General features: G+C 39.0%; 1 protein-coding gene across 1 annotated transcript in view; it reads right to left on the reverse strand.

Annotated features, from left to right (window-relative positions):
* Positions 1-321: 321 nt before the first annotated feature.
* The window catches only part of dntt (deoxynucleotidyltransferase, terminal), an 82,370-nt gene continuing 58,549 nt past the window's right edge, over positions 322-24,142 (reverse strand). The window contains exon 11 of the mRNA XM_067609473.1: positions 322-651. Coding sequence (XP_067465574.1) covers positions 565-651 — 87 coding nt within the window. The 3' untranslated portion in view covers positions 322-564. The remainder of the gene's footprint in view (positions 652-24,142) is intronic.

The raw sequence follows: 24,142 nt of genomic DNA on the forward strand, positions 1-24,142 counted from the left end.
TCTGAAGCTCATTACCCGCCTCTCAATTCCCCGGAGACCTGGCTCAGCTTCACGCCGAGCACTTTCCTGCCAGAAGGAGGGTGATTACACCATTTTGCTCGACAAGGCTCCCTTCCCCCTTGCTTTTCTCATCGTTTCCTGTCTTTCCCTCGCCCTCCCCCTTTTCTCTCTGTGGTCACCCGTTCTCTCTTTCGCTCCCCTCTGTGTCTCTTTCAGGCTCCCTGTCTCCCGCACCTCGCAGGCACCCCAGGCGATTCATACTCTGACTGATTTGTCTTTGTGTCCTGCTTGTGATTACAACACTTAGACACAAGCGAGCAATGAATGGTATGGAGAGTGTTTACTTGCTAACAGACAATAGTGAATAAGCAGAATTATAAATCATACACCAGCATGTAATCCAGACAACAACACCAACAACAATAATGGCAACAACAACACAGAACTGCATGGAAATCAAAAGCTGTTTGAAAGTGAATCGCAGGAGAGTCATGGAACGGAAAGCAGATGGGATAAACACTGATGTACGCGCAGGATATCATCCAGCCGGGGAGGAGCAGAGGCCTACGCATTTCTCTGCCAAGGCTCAATGTACTCGAGACCCAGATGGGCAAAGATGTCCTTTTCAGTCGTAGCTGCCAGGAACTCTTTCTAGAGAGAGGACAAACAAATAGAATGTCAGTGACTTGTGCAGAAATGTGCAGGAATTTGTCTCTGTGACACCGGTGAAGATATTACAAAAGCTCAACTTTAAGCTCCACTATTTTCATAAAACCTCAAGCCTTGCACTCACAGGCGTAGCTGAGCTTGTATTTGGATTCCTATCTCCTCTGCAAGCTGTCAATATCAATTTGGGATTTTATTCAACCAGTTTGTGCCAAGGCTCAAACATGCCGTGACTGTGCAGATTTACATTTGACCGTCCACCTCCCTTCCGCCCATAAACACTCTAACCTTGCTCTAAGTGATTGCACTCTTCAGCAGATGAGTATTTTCCCTGACAAATCACGACAGGGCTATTAACTGCTGGCCGTCTACCAACGCCATGTGATGGGTTATGTCTCTATAGGAGTGGTGACGAGGCCTGACTCACCTTGGGAGCAAGACAGCCCGGAGAGAGAGAGGGCTGTGATTCTGACACATCCTGCCTTCAAGTGCTAAACTGGACCTGACACGTTGCAAAGAGATGGCAAAAAAACCAAGAGCACGTCGGCTCCCACTGCCAGCCGAAGGCAGAGATAACTGAGAACAACTAGTCGGCAGCCAGGAGAGGGGAAAAACACCACAAAGCACGTCTCCCACCATACTGGCTTGTTATTCATAATGCAAATGACAGGTTAGCCATGCGGCAGGGAGGTTTGGGTGCACACAGCACGCAGCTCTGTTCATATCGTTCCTCCTCTTTAAATCTACTCGTTCAGGTTTGATTTGGTTTAAAGTTCAAGTATAATTCCTGTTAATACAACTTGGGTCTTACTTGTAGTTTTGGCCATCATTTCAATCACTTATCTTACAGTATAACCACTTTATTTGGAGGTAAATGTCAGTGTGAGTGTGTTCAAAATGTCTGTATTAATCCCTCATTGCACAGGAACGCAGTATGCACATGACTATGGATGTGCAGCTGAACCAGGACGTCCCCTTTGTTTCCTCTTTATTACATTTGGATAAGTTAAGCTACTCCGAAAAATCCATCAATTGGCATGTGTACTATTCAGGTTCTCAAACATGTTTCTATGCAATTTAATTGTGGAAGATATATTTTGATATTTTTTGCATCAGGGTTCCCACCATGTTTTGGATGGTGCACACAAGAAGTACAATGTTGCCATGGAGACAGTAGGTACAGTTTGCCTAGCCCCATTTTTTAGTCTTTTTTTTCTTTTCATTTTGGCAAATGTGCACCATGAAAAGTCCTGCTGCATTAGCTGCTTGCTTATTTGAATTGTAATTATGGACGTACAGATAACTACTGAAGAAAAAGTCTGAACAGGATGATTAGGCAAGATCTGAAAGTGTATTTTTCTCTCGTTACTAAGCGGATTTTGGAAGTTTATCCACGATTGACATTGGAGATATCGCTATTTCTGGAAAGACCATTCACTGATTCCGGGCGTGTATGTTTAATGTCTGTGTGATTTGATTTGACTGGGTTATGACTCTGAGAAGAAGGTGTGCGAGTTTTGAAACAAATTGCACTAATTGGGTTCAAACGGTAAAAGCTGTATGATTGTCTGACTGCACATGTTCCTTGCTCTGTCGGACTCGGGGTTAAGAGTTAACTAGGTGATAAGAGAAACGATCGCCAAAACTACAAAAATAAGACTGCAGTTGTAATAAACCAGAATTATGCTTTAAGGTTCACCTCTGATAATCGGTGGACTCTTAAATTAGATGAATAGCTGAGATTAGCTCTTTTTAGCTCTTAATTTCTCTTGCACAGAAAAACATTTAATCAGTGCCATCCAGAGAAATATTAGCTCTTTCACAAAGAGTGTATTTTTGGTGAAACAGTATTATATTTGAGTGAAATCATCTTGAGGCCCATTGAGTGGTCCACCACTGCCTGTATTTTTCATTGTGCTCATAACTGTGAGCCCATTTATTGGTCTAACCACTCAAAACGCATGAAATGCAGACACATATTGCTAAAATTTATGGTGCAGCAAGCCATACTGTATTAAACACACAGGTGATAAAATGTGGAGGCAGGGAATAGGAATGAAAGAAAGAAAACAAGAGAGAAAGGAGAGCGCTGGACAAAGCTGATGTGATTTGTAGTAAATCCACATTTCTAACAACACATGGCAGGGCTTATTGTTCAGAGGAAACAAGAGGGCAACTCAGGAGATCCAACTATGGGAGAAAACACAGAGCACAGATGAGATTCTCAACATTACCAATTTAGCCATTGTCCTGGATCAGGACTAAAGCCCTCTCTCCGCTGCACTGTCCACTTTTCTCAATTCCTACAATCCTCAAATGCCCTCAGGGAGATGCTGCTTTATTTACTTAGCACAACACAGTGTGCGCTCTCTGAGAGATAAATCCACAAACCTTATGTACCTCTGAGTTCTCCCCCTGAGGCATACACAGGGAAACTATACTTGAAATGGCAAAAGCAGCATTTATTCCACTGCTTTTTGGTATATCAAAAGGAGCTTAGAGTATAAGAACAGAGCAGCGGTTAATTGGAAAGAGAGGTTATCTGTCAGAGACACTCAGGTTCTCAGTGACTGGCAAGCCATCAGCACCAAGAGCCAGAATGGAAGTAGTGTGTGTTACTGTGAGCCAGTGTCCTTGACTTAATAAGCCGCTAATCAGCTACATGTTTCTCTGTCCACCACATAATGACATCCCTCGTGGACATGAACACATATCAGTTCCTGCAAAACATCTGCCCCTTCTCTGCTGCCCGTCATCCTCTCTCTGTATGCTTGATGGATGGAGCTGATGGACATGGCTGCCTGCCCAACCCCGGCCTGACTCAACTGACACATCAAAGAGAGAGAGAGACAAAGAGACAGAGGAGAAACCTGGATAGCTGTTAAACCCTACCCTGCAAGAAAAGATTTGAAGGACAACAACATGGAGGAAGCTCAGTTTCAACCCAAATGAACATAACATTTTCACCACTGTAAATTGTTTAAGTTATTAAAACAACACAGTGAAGTGCTTTGGCCTGGCATCTGAAAGATGTGTACGCTGTAAACATCATCCTGAAATTTAGTGACATCAGCTAATCTTTTATCATTTATATATAAATGATTTAAATAATTTAAAATTTGAAATACATATAACTTGATTACAGTAACATTCTCAGAAATCATTTCAATTCCCAAGATTTCAACTGGCAACCAGTTTAAATTTTGAATTAATGTCCTGCTGAGCATCCACTCAATTCCCCATCTAATAAATTTTACAAGTTAACATGGAAAGAATATTAGCATATTTCCCAGCATGGGAATGACTATTGGTTGTTAAAATGCCCATTAATGACTAAAGAAAATCATTTTCTGGTTTAGTTTCCACAAACTATTAGCAGTATAATTTTGTAAACACAGTTGCTCATCATTTAGGATTCAACTACAAGAGTTTCATGCCAATCTAAGCCTTGGAAGAGCTCCAACCGCCAGTTACATAACATTGTCTATAGAGGAAAATGAATGAATATTTTACTTCTGGAACCAAAGGTGCCCAAAATAGCTACTCTCACTTTGCAGCACTGTAAAATCTCTCACAACTGGCAAACTTGAGACCCGTGACATAGTCCTACAGCCACAGCTACTATAGCAGAAGTACTTGGCAAATTAAAAACTGACCACATATACAGACTATTCAAGTTTAGCACAGTTAACTGTGCTGAACTGTTTTTACATTAGCAATGGATCAAATAATAATTTTTAATGTGAAAGTGGGTTCATAACCCTGCTCTGCAGTTCCCTTCACCTCTACTAAGTGTTTTAGTGTCTTTCAGCTCATTGTTTTTGTTTTACTGCCTGCAACTTTACTAGTTCAGTTCAGTCTCACTAGCTCTCATCAACATTTTGAGTGAAAAAGGTCTGATAAAGCAACTGTACAGTAACTGGCCAGCACCACACGGCAGACAGACTAAGTTATCTACTAACTGGTGAACAGAGTGGAACATTTAGCAGCTAAAGAGCCAATTATTTCCCACAGGAGTTGATGGAAAACAGGAAAAAGGAGAGTGAATATTGGTTTTAAATTCACCAGGTGGCCAGACATACAACTCCAAATTAATGCTAATATTGCTCTGTGTCCATGTTAATGTTTTCCAGTCTGTTGCACTGCCTCCCTGTGTCCAGAAATCCATTAATGCAGGCATAAAATTAGATAGATAGATAGATAGATAGATAGATAGATAGATAGATAGATAGATAGATAGATAGATAGATAGATAGATAGATAGATAGATAGATAGATAGATAGATAGATAGATAGATAGATAGATAGATAGATAGATAGATAGATAGATAGATAGATAGATAGATAGATAGATAGATAGATAGATATCTTTAGATACACAGTAGGATAAAAGAGAGTCAAGCTGAAGGTCACAAAGAGAAGCATGCAAACTCAACCAGCAACTCATGCAAATTCACTTATACAAACTCCCTGGTAAGAAAATGTATCTGAACAGAAACCTCATTGAGAGTGCCGTCATCTCACTTTCTGTATCGACTGTCTGCTTGGCCACGGCAGCAACAGTCGTGTCTCAAGAACTTGAGTGTTGAGGTCAGACTGAATGGCAGACGCACACAAAGCTTTGAAAAACATCACTTTCAACAAGTTGTATTTTCACTGTTGAGAGGAACATATTCAGAGTAAAGTATTTTCCACTTGTATGTTAAGAGCCTGTGGTACAGTTCCATGAGGTAAGGCACTTTCTCTCAGGCAGAGAGAAATGTGTTTTTTTCTTCTTTTTTTCCCCACACAAATTTCAGCTTATCAAATCAGCTTATGTTCTGTCTCCTTTTTTTATTTGGACTTTCTTCTTCTCACTGACAGTTAGAAATAGATTACTTTATTGCCAAGAGATGGAGAAAAAAAATCCTTTGATTGCCTGTAAGTTAATTTGTCTTTATTGCAGCACACAGGAAAGGGCTGACAGGGGCAGAAAAAGTGGGAAGTCGATTATGCCCCTGTGTCTTCCTCCTGCAACGATCCGCCACACACCCACACTTCCCCTTGTGCTCCTGTCTGCAAGAGCTCAGTTCACAGGACAGCCCAAGCAACCAGAGAGGGCACAGACACCTCACTAATCACACCAGCAATTAGTGCAAGCATCATAAAGCACTGCTGCCTATAAAACAGCTATTGAGTTTAGTGTTATCGTCATTACCTATCCTTCCCCAGCTTGCTAATCAGCCCATACACTGGGCAGAGAGGCAGACGGGTAGCAAATAATGAATTCCTAATCAGAAACAATGGGATGCTCACTCGACATCCCTGGTTTTATGGCTCTTTGCTCTTGTGGAGGAGTAAACATTTGCAAATCAAAGTTATTCAGTTGATTAGGCTGCCCCTAGGTAATGAACAGATACAGGAAAGAATCTGCTATAGTGTCATAAAAAATGTATTTTTCCAGTGTCTTTATAATGTTGCCAAAGTAGAACTTTGTCACTTCTAAATTTGTGTATATTTCCATTTGCACATCATTGTCATTGAATGAATGAACAGAGATGAAGCAATGACAATTTATGACATATTTCATCAGCATGTTATATGATGCCTGTTAGATTAGAGGCACAAATGCATCTTGTATCCCATGAATGCAAAGAAACGTTGTTTTTTTTTGTTACCACTTTTAAAGTTCACAAATCTTTTAACTGTGATAAAAATATACATTCATATTAATTGCAGTTGTTTATTACTACCATGTCCCTGCACATCCACACAAGTGTTTTCTCTTATTCTGGCTGATTAGACGTCTTTTTAGATTGAGGTTGGCGGGGCCATGATGGAACCCCAGGTATAACTAACCATGCCCTAACAGGTGCAAAATAAATTTAAAACAAAAGAGAATTGTCAGTCAAGCATGTCCTCCTGTCTAACCAGCACATTAAGTGAAAACACTTGTGTGGTTGTACCATGGGTGTGTAGGCTCTTTAATATCAGCTTTAAATGTCCTCTAGTATCTGCATATGTATCAGTCAGCTCCACATACACAACAGTGATAGAGTATATGTACATGGTATTAAGTCACATGGTATAAAGTCATACCGCACAAGTTGAAATGATTGACAATGTTTTCGATAATAGATTCTGACCTGGGAAGATTGTCTGGGTGGTAAATTTGAGCTCCATTAGTTTAATAATTTCTTCATGTCTTCAACTTCAGTCAGTGTGACTGATTTATGCCTCACTTTTTGGGAGGGTCTGATTAGCCCATTATGTAAATTGTTCAACATATTCCACAATACAGACAGATATAATAGCAATATGTTCATTTAAAACCATTACTTCAGCTTTAATTAAAGGTCATGAGAGCTATTAAAAAACTACTAGTTTTTTGTGTAAAGGTGGAACTTCATCTCCATTTTATATTATGAAATGAAGGCAAAAATGCCCCTAAAATATAAAAATTATCATAATATCATCATATAATAATATAATTTACTAAATTATTATAATTACACATAAGAATTGCTCTTTGCTCAATATGTCAACGCTACATCGCACTGTTGATCTTGCAATATGTTTATTTGTTGCCATCCTTTTCATTTGCATTTATTAGCCCATCATCCTCCTAAAGTTGATCACTGAAGTTTAGAGGCATCTTGTGAATTTGTGAAGTGTGAGAACTGCTGCCCCAGTCGTATAAAGTTCTCTCTGATCTGTGGAGCCTGTAATTGTAGCTTGACTCTTCCTCATATGGACCCAAACAGAACACTCTTTTAATGATAACAATAAATTAACTTTGTCTGCTCCACTGAAGCCCATAAATAATTAATTGGTTTGTTGAAGAGGGGATGGTTTTGCATGACCAATTTGCTTCCTGCTCCAGACAGTGTGATCGGATGCTGCTGCCTCAGCAATCCCATTCTGCTCAATTAAAACGGCATACTGGCAAAATATGAGCTTTGTTAGGGAATTGTTATGACACGTTTTCTTACTGATATGAGCCAGAACCTTCTAAGTCATTTGATCCGTCACACCATTGGAGAATCAGCATCAACAGAATCATCTGTTGAGTAGGGCAGTTCACCATTGGAAGCAATGGCAACGTTGGCAGCCAAAGGTACGATATGGTGTGTGTCAGTAATAATCAAGCAGTGCAGGGTAATTTTGGTGTTGGGGCCCTGAAGTGTGTGTTATTTTACCAAGAGGTCCTTGCGGGGGGGAATCTGCAGCCATTCGTACATTTCTCCACTCTTTGTTTAGGAGCAGCTGAGACAATATGACATTAGCCGGTCCATCTTAAGTGAACTGGCCAGGTTCGGCTAACCCACTGTTGCAAGGAGGACACAGGAACTTGGATCTCAAGGAGTTGTAGCATTTATTCACTGACAGATAGCCTAAAATGTACACACACTGCACTGCTAAGTTCACAGCTGCTAACTTCATACTCTGTCACACACTCCATCTGACCTGGATGTGTTGCCACAATAATAATATTAAAAGTTCTGGCTTCATTTCTACTAGCTGTATCCCAATTGTCAACTGTAACTGTTAAAGTTGCTAGGCGACAGGAACGGCACTTCGTGATGCAAGGGTAAGGGCGGGAACAGCTGGTGACACAGCTGGAAATCTTCCGTAGACCAGACCATCTCTAAACCACGTTCGGTTCCACAACCACACAACAGCAGTGTCTGCCAATAGTCTGCTTGTAAGGTGTTTAGGGGACATCTGTAAATTATAGCTATAGAAAATAACCCGGGTTACACTCTCTCCCGCTAAACTGCATGAGTCTCTGCATGCACATCGGTCAAATGTCGCACCACCCACCACCACAAGTAAATTCTCAACCTGTGGGAGACACTGAAGTGAGCAGAGTTGAGTGAAGTCGAGCAGTACCATGTGGTGGAAAAGAACACGTAGCCAAATGTTCCATCTCCTCCCACGCCAATTTAATTTAAGGTACCATGTATTTATTTCAGAGTCCCATTGAGAGACGCTTTTGTGACAGAATCTTTTGTGATGGATTTGCTCTGAACTGTTCTCTCCATCCCAAAATTGTCAGAGGGCGGTCGCTCAGAGCAAAATGCTTTTAAAAGGAATGAAAGGGAGTGATCTGATTTGTCATGACTCATGTCAGAGCCTACACTGAATGATTAACGTATTTCTCCTAATCACACACTGGTTCCAACACAATGTCACTGTGACCATAAGATGATAAAAAAACAAAACAAAAAAAAAACAGTTGCCACCCTGCGCACCTGCACTGTTACAGAAATAGAGCCCTGAAGGAACTGCCACTTCTTATCTTTGCTTTCCCCTCTCATATTTTGTCCAAACTAAATGCAATTGTTGGTTCTGCAAACAGAAAAGGCATCACCGGTGTGCAGGAGGACTCTGATAAACAAACAGTGTTCAGAATAGCTCATGTACAACCCTTCAAGAACAGGAAGGTTGGCTGAACTGACAACAGATTATCTAAACAGACATTTTAACCGTGCTAATGGCATGGCTGTAGAGATGGCAATGTCAGTCGGTCAGTCAGTCGGTCAGTCAGTCAGTACTAACGCCACCATGAGATTGACATTTGTGGTTCAGGGTGAACTATCTTGATAACTATCAGATGGCTTGCCACTATATTTACAACCAATATTCAAAGTCCCTAAAGGATACATTTCAACAACTTTGGTGATCCTGATGAAGCTGACTTTTTGTTGGAATATCTCAACAACTATTAGATATATTGCTGTGAAATTTGGCACATACATTCACAATGCCCAGAGGATGAATTGTAATATCAATGATCTCCCGACTTTTCATCTAGTGCCATCATCTGGTCAAATTCAAATTTCATCCAATACTTTGGTTTATGACTAAATACCTGCAAAACCCATGACATTCCCATCAGCCTCAGCTATACTTTGTGTTTATTGCTAATCAGCAAATGTTAACATGAGTATTTAGCTCAAGTACAGTCTCACAGAGCTGCTAGCATGGCTATTGACTCTTAGTCTTTAGACTCGATTGTGGCTAAATAAGAGTCAAGATCAATGAGTACCAGCTGTGTACATCACATTTAGACACCCAAACACAGAACATGATTACAGTGGAAATTACATATCACTTTGCTAATTTGCATCATTGGTTCTGTCCAGTTAAAAGATTTGTAGTCACTGATTATAGAGTTTGTTCACTTTTTCATTGCTTAGCAATCAAATCACTTCAAATGATTCAAATGCACTGCAGGAGGTACATCAGTAAGTGAACACATCATCATTTATAGCATGGTGACATTCAGTGCTGACTCTGATTATCTTCAGTTCCGCTGGTTGTTACGTTCAGTTCAGTACACAACTAGCCCTATTTAGGACTGTCACATCCACTGGATGGGAGATGATCCCAATGCTTCTTATAGAGAAGTTCAGGCTTTGTGCTCCTCTTTATAAGAGATGGGAAGGTTAATCAAATGTGCATTTGCCAAACCAACCAGATAAAAAGAATCATGATATGAGGCTACTGATTCATTTGGTGACAATGGCAATTCAGTATAGCCATTTCAGTTGAAAGACTTGTTTGTGTAAATACAATATGACTTTGTGTACTTTTCCTGGTAGTCTACAGTGAAACCACACGACTTTTAGATAACGCAACATTACAGAGACCACAAGATAAGCCTGAGCTACCCCAATGATTGTTCAGCCGAGTGTCCCTGTAAATAAATCATGGGGCAAACTGAAACCGAAGCCCTGGACGGATGGGTGCCTGTGCCACCACAAGGGCCGTGTCAATTAATGTTACATGACAAGCAGACACGGCCCAATACCAGGCCTTCCCGAAACCTTCTGCCATTCACTTTCATCAATAATGGAGCAGGATATGTCTCCTGAGTGAGCTGACACCCTGGTTCAGTCCAATTCCAGCCCCCACCTCCACATCCCCATCTCTCTCATTATGTTCTTCCTCTTTGTCCTCTCCTTCCATCTCCCAAGTTCAGAGAGTCAACTCATTTCTTCTCTTTACACTGTAATTCCAGTAAAATTGATTGTACGTTGCAGGAATCAGGGGGGATAATAGCCTGCTATTTAATTCCGTGGTGCAAAACACAAGCGCAATAGAATCTATAAATACTTCCTATCCTTTTTTTTCCCACCCATTAAGCGCTGGTAACAGGCACTGTGTGGGTGGATGGGAGGCTGGAGAAGTGGAGGCAGAGGTACAGTGGGTGAGGTGGCAATGGTGAAACAGATGACAGGGGGAAAGAGGGGGTGGCAGAATTCAAATATAGTAAGTGAACAGATCATTTTAATACAATTATCCTGAATGTGCTGCTCTTCTTTTAAAAATCTATTTCTTCCCCTTGCTATGTCCATCATTCTTCTTTTCCCCTTAATTCCCCTTAAATTCAGTCTATTTTTCAACACTTCCACATTCCCTCCTCTATCATCACCCCCTTTCTGTCAGTCAATAGCTGTCAATGTGATTTATCATTGACACTTACTGATGTAGCAGTCCCACAGTGGAGGCTGATTAGATGGCCATCCTGCTGATACAAGCTCTTTAGGGACTACAGTCTGCAGGAACGGCGACAAAACCATCCTGTCTCTTTCCTTCTCTTCATGTGTCACCATTTTTTCTCTCCCCTCTTTTATTGTCAAGACCACTTGCCTTTAGCTCATTCCCACATAGAGTGTAGAGGCATCACATTCCAGCCACTTATAGCTGCAAGAGGAAACTATTTTATGAAAAAATATATTTGTCCTGTCAACATAAGTAAGAAATTGAAGCTGAAAAAAAAAAATCAGTGTGTCTCCTTCCCTCTGATGCTGTAGATTTGTCCTATTTGCCTCAGAAAAATTGTGGTGTCACGTATGGACAGAATCTTTTCTGCCTACAGAAAGTGATTAATTGAAACTTAAAACTGTCTGCCAAACAGCTGTAAGAAGCACTCCATCCACAGAGAGTTAAAGTCAGCAATGTTAGTTTTTGGCTTCTTTCATGCTTTTGCTATAATCTTGTATGAAGCATCACATGCCAGCAGTTTACTGATGGAATGAAATTTAAGTTACAGTTTAAAATCAGTATGTAGCAGCCCAAATGCAGCTTTATTATTATTATTTCATGATTTTCTTTGATTATGAATGCTTTCTGCAGTAACGTGTTGGTTTCTGTTCACAAATAACATTTTTAAAACATTCATTGGCCCACTTAATTACTGAATTAGTTTTTCTCAGCCGGCTCTAGGGTCAACAATGACTGTCGGTCAGTCCACCACTTTGGTCCAGACTGAACTATCTCAACAACTATTGGATGGATTGCCATGAGGTGTTGTTCAGGCAGACATTCATGGTGCCCAGAGGATGAAGCCTACTTTGGTGTTCCCCTGATTTTGCCTCTAGTACCACCTGCAGGTCAAAGTTTTCACTTTCAGAGAAATATCACAAACCTACGAGATAGATTGGAACTACATTCATGGTTCCCAGACAATGTATATTAATGATCTTGCTGATCTACTGATCCCACCTTTAGGATAACACTGAGTGAAATGTCATGACAACAGTTGGGCAAATTGCAATGAAATTGGGTTCAGAAATCTATGTCCCCCTCAGGATTAATTGCACATAACTTTTTTGATCTACTGACATGTACTGAAACACCAGCAATTTCTATTTGTCCAGTACTCTGATGTGGGGACTAAAATTATTGACATTCTCATCAGCCCAGCAGTACTGTGGTTTTTTGTTGCTAATTAGCTAATGTTAACATCCTAACATGCTAAACTACAATGATGAACATGGTTAACATTACACCTGCTAAACATCAGCATGTTACCATTGTTATTGTGAGCATGTAAGTACAGCCTGACAGTGTATTGGCGTGTCTGTATGCTTTTTGTCTTGTTTCTTTATTATCTGCTCTTTGTATGTTATGTTTATTGTATATGATGGTCATGAACAATATGACTGAGGAGCATAATGCTAACCAATATTTATTGAACCGTCTTAATCATAGCTAAATGCATGAAGTGAAAAAAATTATCCACAACTATCATTGTACCAGTAAATCACAATATTAACCAAAAGCTGGTGGGCAATTTATTAACTGGCTCTTGAACTAGGTTTACTCCATCACTGTGCACCATTAATGCAGCTGCCCTCCCACTTCACACTCCCCAATCATTCCCATTAAAGTCCCTTAATTGTTTCTGTGACCTCTATGTGGAACGACCTAATCACATGGCAACTGTATCCTGAAATGAATGTCCATATTTTCATTGTTCACCTGTCATGGGGGCGTCATTACTTGGGGGGGGGGGTTGTGGGGGGAGTGAAACAGGCTTCTTCTTGTTCAAGGGGAGGGAGGACAAAAGAAGGGTTCTCACACATTTGCGCTTATGAATATCTGGATTTTTCAATGACATGGCAGCACATGAAAAGAATGGTGGACAACTGATTTTCATTTTCAAGCCAGTCTGCTGGCCAAATGCAACTGCTACTTAAGATCTGAAAATAAAAAGTTAAATTTGTTTCTTGTTTTTTTTTAAGTCAAGTTGCTTGATAGATCCCTTGTAAACAGCATGTATACTCTAGAATAATATTCTACGTACATATGTAGTCCTTATGACATACACAAGAGGAGAATAAATTGGCAATACTGTGTTTTATTGTGGTATTCTCTCAAAACGACAGCAGCATAGCACATATTGTGACTGGGATTGGTCAGAAAACCTCAGGTGGAATTAAATATCAATGCAGCAAACACCTTCACATTGCACTCAATGAATGCTGTCACTGTATAATCCATCATACATCCACACTGATTTACCTGTCTGCAATCATTCCACTCAGCTTCCATCTTCCAGTCAAAGCCTTTCAAGACCAACTCAGGGACATACCAGAGAAAACGTCCAAACTGTTGTGATCAAAGCGAATCCCTGAAATGAAAAATTCCTTGAACCCTTTTTGACTGGCAGAAGAGAAAAAACGCAAATATGTGCAAGCTTTTATGGCAAACCAGCAAACTCCTGTCTTCATAATGCTGAGTGGCAGCTCCCTCAGAGGAAAACAGGGTTTTTAATCAGAATAAATACAAAGAGACACTCAGACCTGTTGCGTGGCTACGACATTAACATGGACAGTGAATCAACAGAGATAGTGTAGCCATGTAGAGAAGATCCTGATTATAACACCTGCACACAGATTGAACTGAATATCAATCAAAGATAACAAGCAGGCCAAAGTGCAGCAATAACAGATCAAAATAAGAGGTTTCTCATGTGATCAAGGATTGCATGAATGCAAGAGAAGCAAAGAAAAAAATGTTTCAAACATTCTGCTAAACTGCATTGGTAAACATGGCTCAACACTAACTTTGCCAGGCTGGCAACCAGGTATCATCTTTTGGTTGCTGAGAAATGAAAATATGGTTGCCATTTTCAGTCACTTTGTATTTTGAGTAATTAAGATAGTATGTAGCTATACGTCAGCTTAATAATGAAAATCTGACATAAAAGAATGTTTAAAAGCTTAATTACAGTACCAAACAAAATTCTTTGTAGTTTGTCTTTTATCTGATACTTTACAGAATTGGAATCTTAAGTGTTGTCAGTTAACATGTCCACCCTCAATTTCTGGTAAACAAAATATCAGTTGTGCAGCTATTGTCATTTTCTTCAGAGATCCCTCAAAAATGAATCCAGCAAGTCCCTGGATGCTTGTAAAATTTGTTTTTGCCTTTGTCCTGATTCCCACCACAGATCCATTGGCCCTTCAGCACTGAAATCTTGGATTGTGGGTTCCTCAAAGTGACACTAACAGAGAGCCTGAGAAAGCCAACACCACATCATGTAGCATCAGACTGTGGGCAAACTTCTCCTAGTGGCCTCCATAACATGCACTTGAAATAGCACGCCACCCTCTATTGGCAATAAATGCCTTCAGTTGAATCCACACTACCAAGACAATTTCCTTATTTATAGGTTTTTGTCTCTGTAGGACTCCATAGACACTTGATGTCATGGTCTCCATATGCTGCAAGCTGCTTTCTCCCATGACCACTCTTTTAAGGTCAAAGACCCTAGCAGCACTCAAAATGGGTGTTGATACATTTGCTTCACTGTCAAACCTGTTATTCATCTGCAGCATGACCGTTTCAATCACTTCGGCGTATGCTGTCATCAGTCTGCACATGCATCAGTTCAAAGTTATATTGTTATGAGCCTAAAATTTGTTATTTGCCTGTTTTTCACCAATAAAGAGTGGTTGTACCATGTCAATGACTTTTCCATTTGATTCCTGATGTCAAAATTATATGAGAAAGTGGGTTCATTTGTCTTTGTATGTTGTCTGGTTCAGGAGTTATGAAAATCAGTGTTTTTCGCCACTCATGTGGACATCAATTCAAGATGGCCACCAGACAAACCCCATGGGCCATTAAGTTGACCTTGGCAGCATGAAAAAATCTTAACTAGACAACATTAGGGTCCTAAAAAACAGGTTACAAAAGAAAGTCATGCGGGTACATGGGAAGCTATTTCTCCTGCTAGACCATTCCCACCAGCTGCCCTTCCAATCATCAATTGCGTCATAAATTCCTTGGGCATGTGCATGTTTGACAGGTTGGAGGCTATAGAACACGGTTTTGGGTTCCCCATTACTGACATATTTGACATACATAATTTCTACCTCTTGGACACTGTTATCTGTTGTCCCATCAAATAAAATAGATATGGCTGTTGTATTTTTCTAGCAGGTGGTGACTGAATGCAAGATCTGCAATGTGTGGGGTAAGCTTATACAAAACACACAGAAGAGGTATATAAATTTTAAAAAATGACGATGAAAATGTGCACATTTATCAGATGTGTATATCTGAGTGCAACTGTAAAATAAGTACTTTTAGTACTTTTAGTACTAAAATTACTATAAAATATGGCCTGTGGTGGCTAATTGTTTTTATAAAATTGTGGTTATAGAAAAAAACGCTGTTAAATATGGCAAATATGTGTGTATTTCTTCATAAAAAAAAATATACAGTCTACAGTCTTTGTCTGAATGGTTGCTCAAGAGTAGATAGGCACTTATACCAGGAATCATAATAATAATGAAAAAACATAACTATATAACATAGCAAGATTGGACGTTAGTCACCAAAATATTATTGTAAATTAGTTTATAATAAGAGCAAACGTTTCCTCCTGTATACCTGAGCTGTCCTGTAGCTTGTCAGTCACACCAAATCTGATCTGTTTTTTATTTGAAGATCCAGCAGACAAAGTAACGCTGTAAAGTGTTCCTCATTTTTCAGAACATAATATGCGGTGTTGAAAAGTTTTATAAGGATCTGACAATCCAGTGGCGCCATTAATCTTGTGAATGGTGGTGTTCATCGGCCGGTCAATGGATGTGCCAGCTCTTGCAGCCTCCAACTCATTATATTGTTGAGCTGCCCACTGTGCTGCTTCAAGCTCCAGTGCTTGTCTAGCCCTGTGGTTCTGTAGGATGTGCTACCTTGAACTAGTGAACTTAATGTGTCACTTATCGAGGTGTATGTTGTACATGCAGTATAATTTTCCATCCAGCTCAAAGATGCAGGGCTACTTCACCTCCCAAGACTTCACAAATTTCCTTTTTGTTTTTCATTCAGGTTCATCTGGTTCTTCTCAGTTGAATCAGTTTGCATTGTTTGTGATGTTGACGGGTTAGTCGAACTTTTCACCTCACAATCAAACAACTTAAATTGCTTCACCATTGTCTCTAAAACAGATGCTTGTGCACACGCAAGTAAACGCACCAACACACCTGCAGCATTGTCTGGTTCAGACAGTTCCGACTATAACAGCAATATTTAAATATCACTTATGCAACAAATATTAAAAATGTATTTATTTTGGGGTGCATGTTTTGCTGTTTGCTGTCCCTATTTTGTATGTTAAAAAGTGGTTGCCACTGATGGCAATCAAAGGTCAAGAATTGGCTGTTACTATCAAGTCTTGGTAAAGAAAAACATTTGCTCTCCTCTGCTTCTCCTTTACTCTTTACTTGCTGAAGTGCCCTTGAACAAGGAACTTAAATTGCTCCACTGGAACTGCTTTCTTGGCAAGTATACAAAGACCCTGATATAAGTTATGACACATCATAGCAGTGACTCAGCAAGGTACCTGGAGCAACCCATTGTTTAAAGTAATCATGCAGGTATCAGAGTTCATGTGTGGATTCTACTTCCTACAGATGCTTTATCTGAAATCATCCCAAGGTGTGCAATGGGAATGACATCAGGGGATTGTGGTGGCCGGGTCAAATTGGTTGTCATATCCCACAACTGTATTTTGATGTTATCTTTCATACTGTAGACTGGTGATTATTTCTTAAGGTCGGAGCCACCTAACATCTGTCATGCTCATCTCCCACATAGAGAGCATTTTGATGCAAGGTGTTTTGAGTCCTGGTTCAGTTTACTGCACAGAGACTATCTTTGAAAAAGACCTTGAACCTGGCACCTGTGATTATGCTTTTGTCTCTTAGATAAGGCCCAGTCAGTCTTCGAACACAGTTAGAAGAAATGCTGTCTCACTAGGGCAGAATTATTTGAGAAAAATATCAAATAGCAATGTTGTCATTGCAATTTTACTTGTGGTTCTTTTCCATAAATTAAACTACAGGTCTGTATTTGTGGTCTACATTGTATTAAACAGTATACAATTGTACCAAGCATTATCACAAGTGTTATTCTTTTCTTGCTGTAACACCTCATGATATTGTTGGCAATATTGTTCTTGCACTTTAGCTGACTAAACTAATGTTAGCTTCACAGGACTTACAGGAAAGACTACTTCACAGTTGTAAAATCTTTATTTTCAAATTTAAAAGTTGAACAGAAAATTATGACAACTCTATATGTCAGCTGTCAGTCATTTAGACTTAACAACTACTGGCTACGTGCTTGCTACCTGCCTGAAATTGACGTGAGGGGATCACTAGATTGTTCTTGTTTTCTCAAACATAAAAATTATACAAAGTTGAATACATCTTTGGTCGAGTGTAAATACTACAGGCGCTGACACACAGATACAGCTTGTTAACACACTGTTAACATTGTTAATTATTTAAGTTATAATTGAAATTGTAACTTTTGGGTTTTGAAAATTCTTTCAAATTGTCAGTTTAATGTAAAAATCATTGACCATTCAGGCCTCCTCAAAACCAAAAGCTAATTCTTCATCGCTCTTGCTGCAAAATCAAACACTTCAGCTCTCCATACCTGCACAGTCATTCTGTCATCCACATGAGTTTCTCACTTCACTTTCTCTCCACAAATTATGACTGCAGCAAGATTTCGCTACTGGCCTGGCTCCATGCTTGTTTTGAGTTTGTCACCACACATTGAAAAGAATGCACATGTTTGCAACATTTGAAATGGTCCAATTTCCCAAATCCTATTTACAAATCCGAATGAATCTTGTAATCTGTCATTTCCTGTCCTTATCTCACGGCTAGGTGGGAGCTTCTCTTGGAACGTAAGACAAGGTTTCATGAGAGAAATCTGGAGCGGACGGCCTGTAAAAATGAGATATGTTCAGATTTTTTAAATCCTGCAGTCTGATCCCAGCTTAAGAAGCAACTCCTCATCCTGCTCTGCTCCAAGATGTCTTCATGCAGTACAGTGGTCTATTTTTATAACCGCCCAGTTTTTCCTGGACTGTGCTGTCACACAAAGGCGTAATGTTTTTGTGAGTTTCTTGTAGGCTGCACAGATGATACTCATCTATTTTATATGTGACCAGAAGTAGGGGACATGGTGAGTATGTTATTACCTAAGATGACGTTTCTACCTTCAGTGATGACATTGATACCTACGGTGACGACATTTCTATCTGCAGTGATAATGTTTGTACCCACAGTGATGACTACTTTACCCATGGGGAAGATGTTCACAGCCATGATGGCATTTATACATTACGTTCCTTTGGCATTGAAGATTTTTGATGATATGATGAACAGTGATGGAAACACATTTACTAAGTGAAACAAACTATAAGTTGAATTTTGGTGTGGCTTTCTGTGGCTGAGATCTGGGCTGGTATGTATAAAATCTCAAAGAAATAGCCTTAATAATGGTCCTAAACCTTGGCTTATGTGTCAAAAAATTCCTGGTAAAAATACGCTAAAAGTAACTAAGTATGACTCTTAAGTGCTGACTGTACAGTGTTGTAAATATAGACTATAATCAAAATGTCCATATTCAAGCACTGAATCAGCCAATAGTACGTTACAAGGGGTGATGTGTAAGGGCCACATCACATCAATCAGAGCTTCATGCACACCTTGTCATGATTAAGACTACCCATCATTCATTGTATCCAATGTTTGCATGCTTCAATATATTAAAACATGCAAGAGCTTATAGAAGATATTTAACAGTATTGTTGACAAAATCAATATATGTTGTTTGGGATATCATTCATAAAAATCTTTAATGAGTCAGAGGAGGATAGGGTGTGCCAGTAGAAAAAAAGGATATAGTAATAATTATAATAATATTATATTATTATTATAATAATTTTAAGTGCTACTCATCTGTGGAGGTCCCAAAAATATTTTACTGTATGTGAACTAAATACATATTTATTTGGTTTTGGTTTTCCACAAAATAGAACTCAGCACCGACCCAAACAAAAACTACTAACTACTAAAACTAAAAATAGGCAAGTTTATATGTTAAGAATTTCTGTTTCTGATTGTTTTTCTGGTTCTGTTTTTTTATATTCATCATCTTTCAAATTCAGCAGAATTCTTGAGTCTCACACCTAAACTGTATGTGGTTAATGTGAAACATTTTGATCGTATTCATTCTGAATCCATCATGTCATTAACTGTTTCACGTTGTATAAGAGTATGTGTATTAGGACAGACCTTGTATCTTTTATCCACCTATGGTTTCATCATACATTTCAAAAATATATAAAGTCTGTAGCTGCTGCTTCTGCTGGTCACTGACTTTAGAGACCTCTGGAGCTCTCATATATGATTTTGGTGAGACCAAGTATTAACTTTTAGGAATGTTTATGCACAGCACTTATTCTTAAAGGATAGGTTCACAATTTTTCAAGTCTGTCCTAAAACAGTCAGGTGCCCAAACAAACACTGACGTGTTTTTCCTGTTGTAATCATTCCTCTTGTTCATACTTGCCATTAAGAGATCCTTTCATAATGAACTTTCAATTTAAGTGATGAGACACAAAGAGGAAATTTATAATAATAAGACTAAATGTGGCAGCAATCAACTTTATTTGTCTGACTCAGACAGCTGAGCTTAAATTCATTTTTGCTCAAAATGAGGACTGTGGATTTTGGCCCCCATCACTTACATTTAAAGCGCATTTGAAGGGGATCTTTTAACAGCCACTATGAACAGGAGGAATGATTACAGTGAGCAAAACCTGTTTGTCTTCATATGGACACCTGACTATTAGTTCAAGACTTGAAAAATTGTGACTCTATCCTTTAAGAACAAGAACAAAAGTACATCATTCCTAGAATTTTGATGGACTTAAGACAAAAATTTTACTCTGAGTGGCTTTTTATATACCAGCCATGATCACCACTAAAGGTGACCTACATGGTCGAATTTCCTTAAGGTGTAAATGAGGTGGACACTGAAGCTACATTTGTTCTTTATGACTAACCTTTATACTGTGCACTATGGGTTAAAAGTAAAATACAACACAATCCAATTCTGAGTGTATAATCAACCACTAATAATAAATCGCACATCGCCTTTAATAAAACAGACCATCCATAAACTAGAAGCAGCCTCGAGGAAAGAAGGAGAGAAAACAAAAAAACTTAAAATCAATTTCTGTTGCTGAACATAGAACAGCCAGTGTAGCAATTACCAGTGTAATGTTCCCGGGATACTCCACTTCAACAACAATAGTAAACAGTGACAATGATTCAACTTGTAATTCACTTAGTGTGCCTAATGAAATGCTACATATTGTTTGTACCCATGTAAGACAAAGGGAAAAAATAAACTTCCCCTTTGGCTCTTGCTTCTTTACCTACACTAAGCTTCTCTGTTATATTTTATGTGAATATAATGAGACCACAGAATACAACTGGGTGGATATCTTATTTTAGTGCTTTGATTCTTGCACTCCATGTGATTGGTTGCTTTAAATATGGGCAACAAACAGGAATAATTTAAGGTTTTCGAATGCTTATTGTAATCAGCTTTGGCTTAAGACTGTCAGATAAAGGTCTGTAATGGAAATAGAAAATGGTAATGAAAAAGCATGAAATTGCTGCATGCTTTGGTATTTATTTTAATTGGTATGGGATCATTATTTATATATATATATAGGTGTATATTTATTTATGTATAATTACATGCAGATGAGTTGGTAGTTTGGATGCTATCTTCACTGTGTATCTGTAATTCTCATTTATTCTAGGAACAGGTGCCACTACTCTCTCCTACAGCCTGAGAAAGATATCTGTAGCTGTGCAAATTAGCGTATAAGTGTGTGAGTGTGTAGGTTAGGGGCCGTGTGTGTGTGTGCCGTTAAGTGTATTTGCCTCCTGTCTTTTTCCAGGGATTTCTTTTTTTAATTTTTTTTTTTTTATACAATGAAGCCCTTCCCTTCCTGTCATCACCAGTAAAAAGATACTTTAATAGTTGTCACTATTGCTAGAAATACAAATCGATTTTGGGTTGAAAGCTAATAGCCGCACGCTGAGCACTGAATGAACCTGAGCAACTTCTGACCTTGAAAAAAACATATATCACAATGTGTCCTACTCCTTTCAAATGCAGCCACACCAGGTCTATTCATCTACCTCTGTTAATTAAAATTCATAAGAACAGACGTGCCACCAAGGTCGAGAAGAAATGTTTGCAAATGTGAATGGTAAGTGAACAGCCTCCCCCACAGACTCCACACATCGCTCCGTTTGCGGCACGTTTCCCAGTTCCCCCAAGCCCGCCATCAGGATGTTTAGAGGACAGAGACCGCACCTTCCCCGGCTCACTTGTCTGTCACATCGTACGCTCAGGTGTGTGTCGCTTACAGTATGTGACGCCCTGAGGGTCCCTGTGCTACCATGCGCTAAATCAAACCTCTCCTCCCATTCCTCACGCACGCTGAGAGGGGCCCTCCTTCCGGGCGCCTCCCATCCTCAGCGCAAACACTGCCTGTGAGCGCCGGCCGGGGGAGCTTTCGAAACCGCCGCTCCCCAAAGCCCAGTGCAATTGCCCTGTTATTGTCCACTCATCCACTGCTCAGAGGGTGGAGGATGGTGGGGGGGTTGAAAGAGCTGTGAACACTCTACATCCAAGATATTGTGATTTGACAGAGCTTCATATTAAATGATGCTTTCAGCCTGGTGGATAGAGAGAGAGAGGTGGTAACAGAGAACTGTCTTCACTTTGTTATCGCTTTTAAATTAAAAACATTATGCTCGTCAAGGAAAATTTGGGAGACTGAAGAAGCTGCAGAATGATATTCATTTGGTTATGTATTTCAAAAGGTTTTTAAAGAAATCTCCTGTTGACTTTCATACTTCTGTTTGCTCTTCAGTGACTCTGGACAGATTGGCCCTTTTTTTAAAAAAAACATGAAAAACATCCTGCAGGAATCTAATGTTGGAGCAACCTAAAAAAATCAATTTGAATTTTGAATGTTTCCTTAAGGTCTTTTATAGAATGAAGGCCTTTCTGGTGGTAACGGCTAATGTTTTATTTGCAGCTCAAGAAGAAGTTCTTTGTGGACCTAATTTAAAGTGTTTTTTGTTATTTAAAAAATAGACAATCCTGATGAAAATTCATACAGTGCACATTACATGCTGCTTTCAGCCAAGATATTCTGCAAATAATGCCTTTAACTGCTACAAATGTCATCATCAAAAATACAAATTTCTTTCTTCATACATCCAAAAACCATTAATCCTGACAGAAGAACCATAGAATCTAACATTACAGTTGAGATGAGTTAAGAAAATTGGTTTTTATTTTAGTGTTTCAATAACATTTTGAGGTTTGTCAGATGACTTGAATTGAATAAAACATCCAAAACTGAAATGAATATTATATTTAATCTGTTTTGGTCTGGGCCAGTATTTATCAATCTGCTAAAAGTGACATGTTGTACTTACATGAGGTATTAAAGTAATAATCCTTTACTTTTACTAGACTTACAGACATCTCTTTGGTTGGTTAAGAGTAGATCTTGATGTCTGTGGTACAGAAAAAGCAGTGAGCATGAATGTTTTGAGATGTGTTTTGGAGTGATTGTACTAAATATCATTGAATTATGTATGTTAGCCAGAGCAAAACAATTCAGAATAGGGTAGTTTTAGCCTATTGTTTGTGTGTGATATGAATATTTGAAAGGATATTACACCGCTTTTCCTTTCTTTTTTGCATTTATCAGGCAGCAAACAACAAGAATGAAGCTGGCACTGATATTGTTTGAAATCACTTTCTGTACATCTTCATTGTTTGCACTCGTCTAAGTGATGCTACGTTCTCCTTATTAGAATTATCTGATATAACAGCAGCACCATATTTGTCCTGACTCAATTTGGTTTTCTTTTTGTTATTATCTCAGCCATTATTTCATCCATATTTACAGAGTGTAAATGTATGAGATTATTTTTCATCCTTCATTTTAATTGCTACTGGAGATTTCATGCAAATAAAATTAATTGTTTACAAGTTAAAATTATATGTTTTTGTTGCAGAATGAACAATGGGGTGGGTTTAAGGTAAATCTCTGATTAGCTATTCCTGCTCTTACTATACATGTGGTTAATGGTGTGATCACTAGAGAGCTGCTCTTGCAACTACATTTAACTCTAAGTAGGAGTAAGTTTGGAATATAATATAGAAATATATAATATGAAAATATAAAAAACGCTATAATGTTAATATTTAAGTGCAAAAAATGGGAAGAAAAAGTAAAGTAAAATAATTTAAAGTAATTTTTTGCAGTGTTTTTGGTGATGTCCAAGCCTCGTTTTGTTACTCATGTGCCCTGGCTGTGTCCAATGACAATAAAATTGAATTGAATTGAATTTATAACACTGAAATAATTTCTTGAGTATAGGTTTGTTGATCAGTGGTTTGTTGATCACTGATGGAAGAATGGACATAGACTAAATGCTTTCCTTTTGGTTAACTTTTGGTTGGTTGAAAGCTTTGGAACGTGATGTAGAGCCAGAAGGTGTCAGGTAGAGAAAATATGAATGGCCCTCTCATATCAGGAACTGTGCTTCAGGACTAAAGCCAGGATATCTACGCTCACAGCCTTTTGACCAGGACCTCATTAATCACACTCTTGCACATGACATAGAGTAATTACCCTCTGAGAAAGACACATACTGATACACACACACACACACAGTATATAACACACTTTTGCACACGGTATGTGAAAGTATGCATAAATAGGCAGAACAAACGACATGAATTGCATTTACATGAACATATTTTTAACAGGTGTACTTTG

This window comes from Thunnus thynnus, chromosome 14 (genome assembly GCF_963924715.1).
Source record: "Thunnus thynnus chromosome 14, fThuThy2.1, whole genome shotgun sequence".
Lineage (NCBI taxonomy): Eukaryota > Metazoa > Chordata > Actinopteri > Scombriformes > Scombridae > Thunnus > Thunnus thynnus.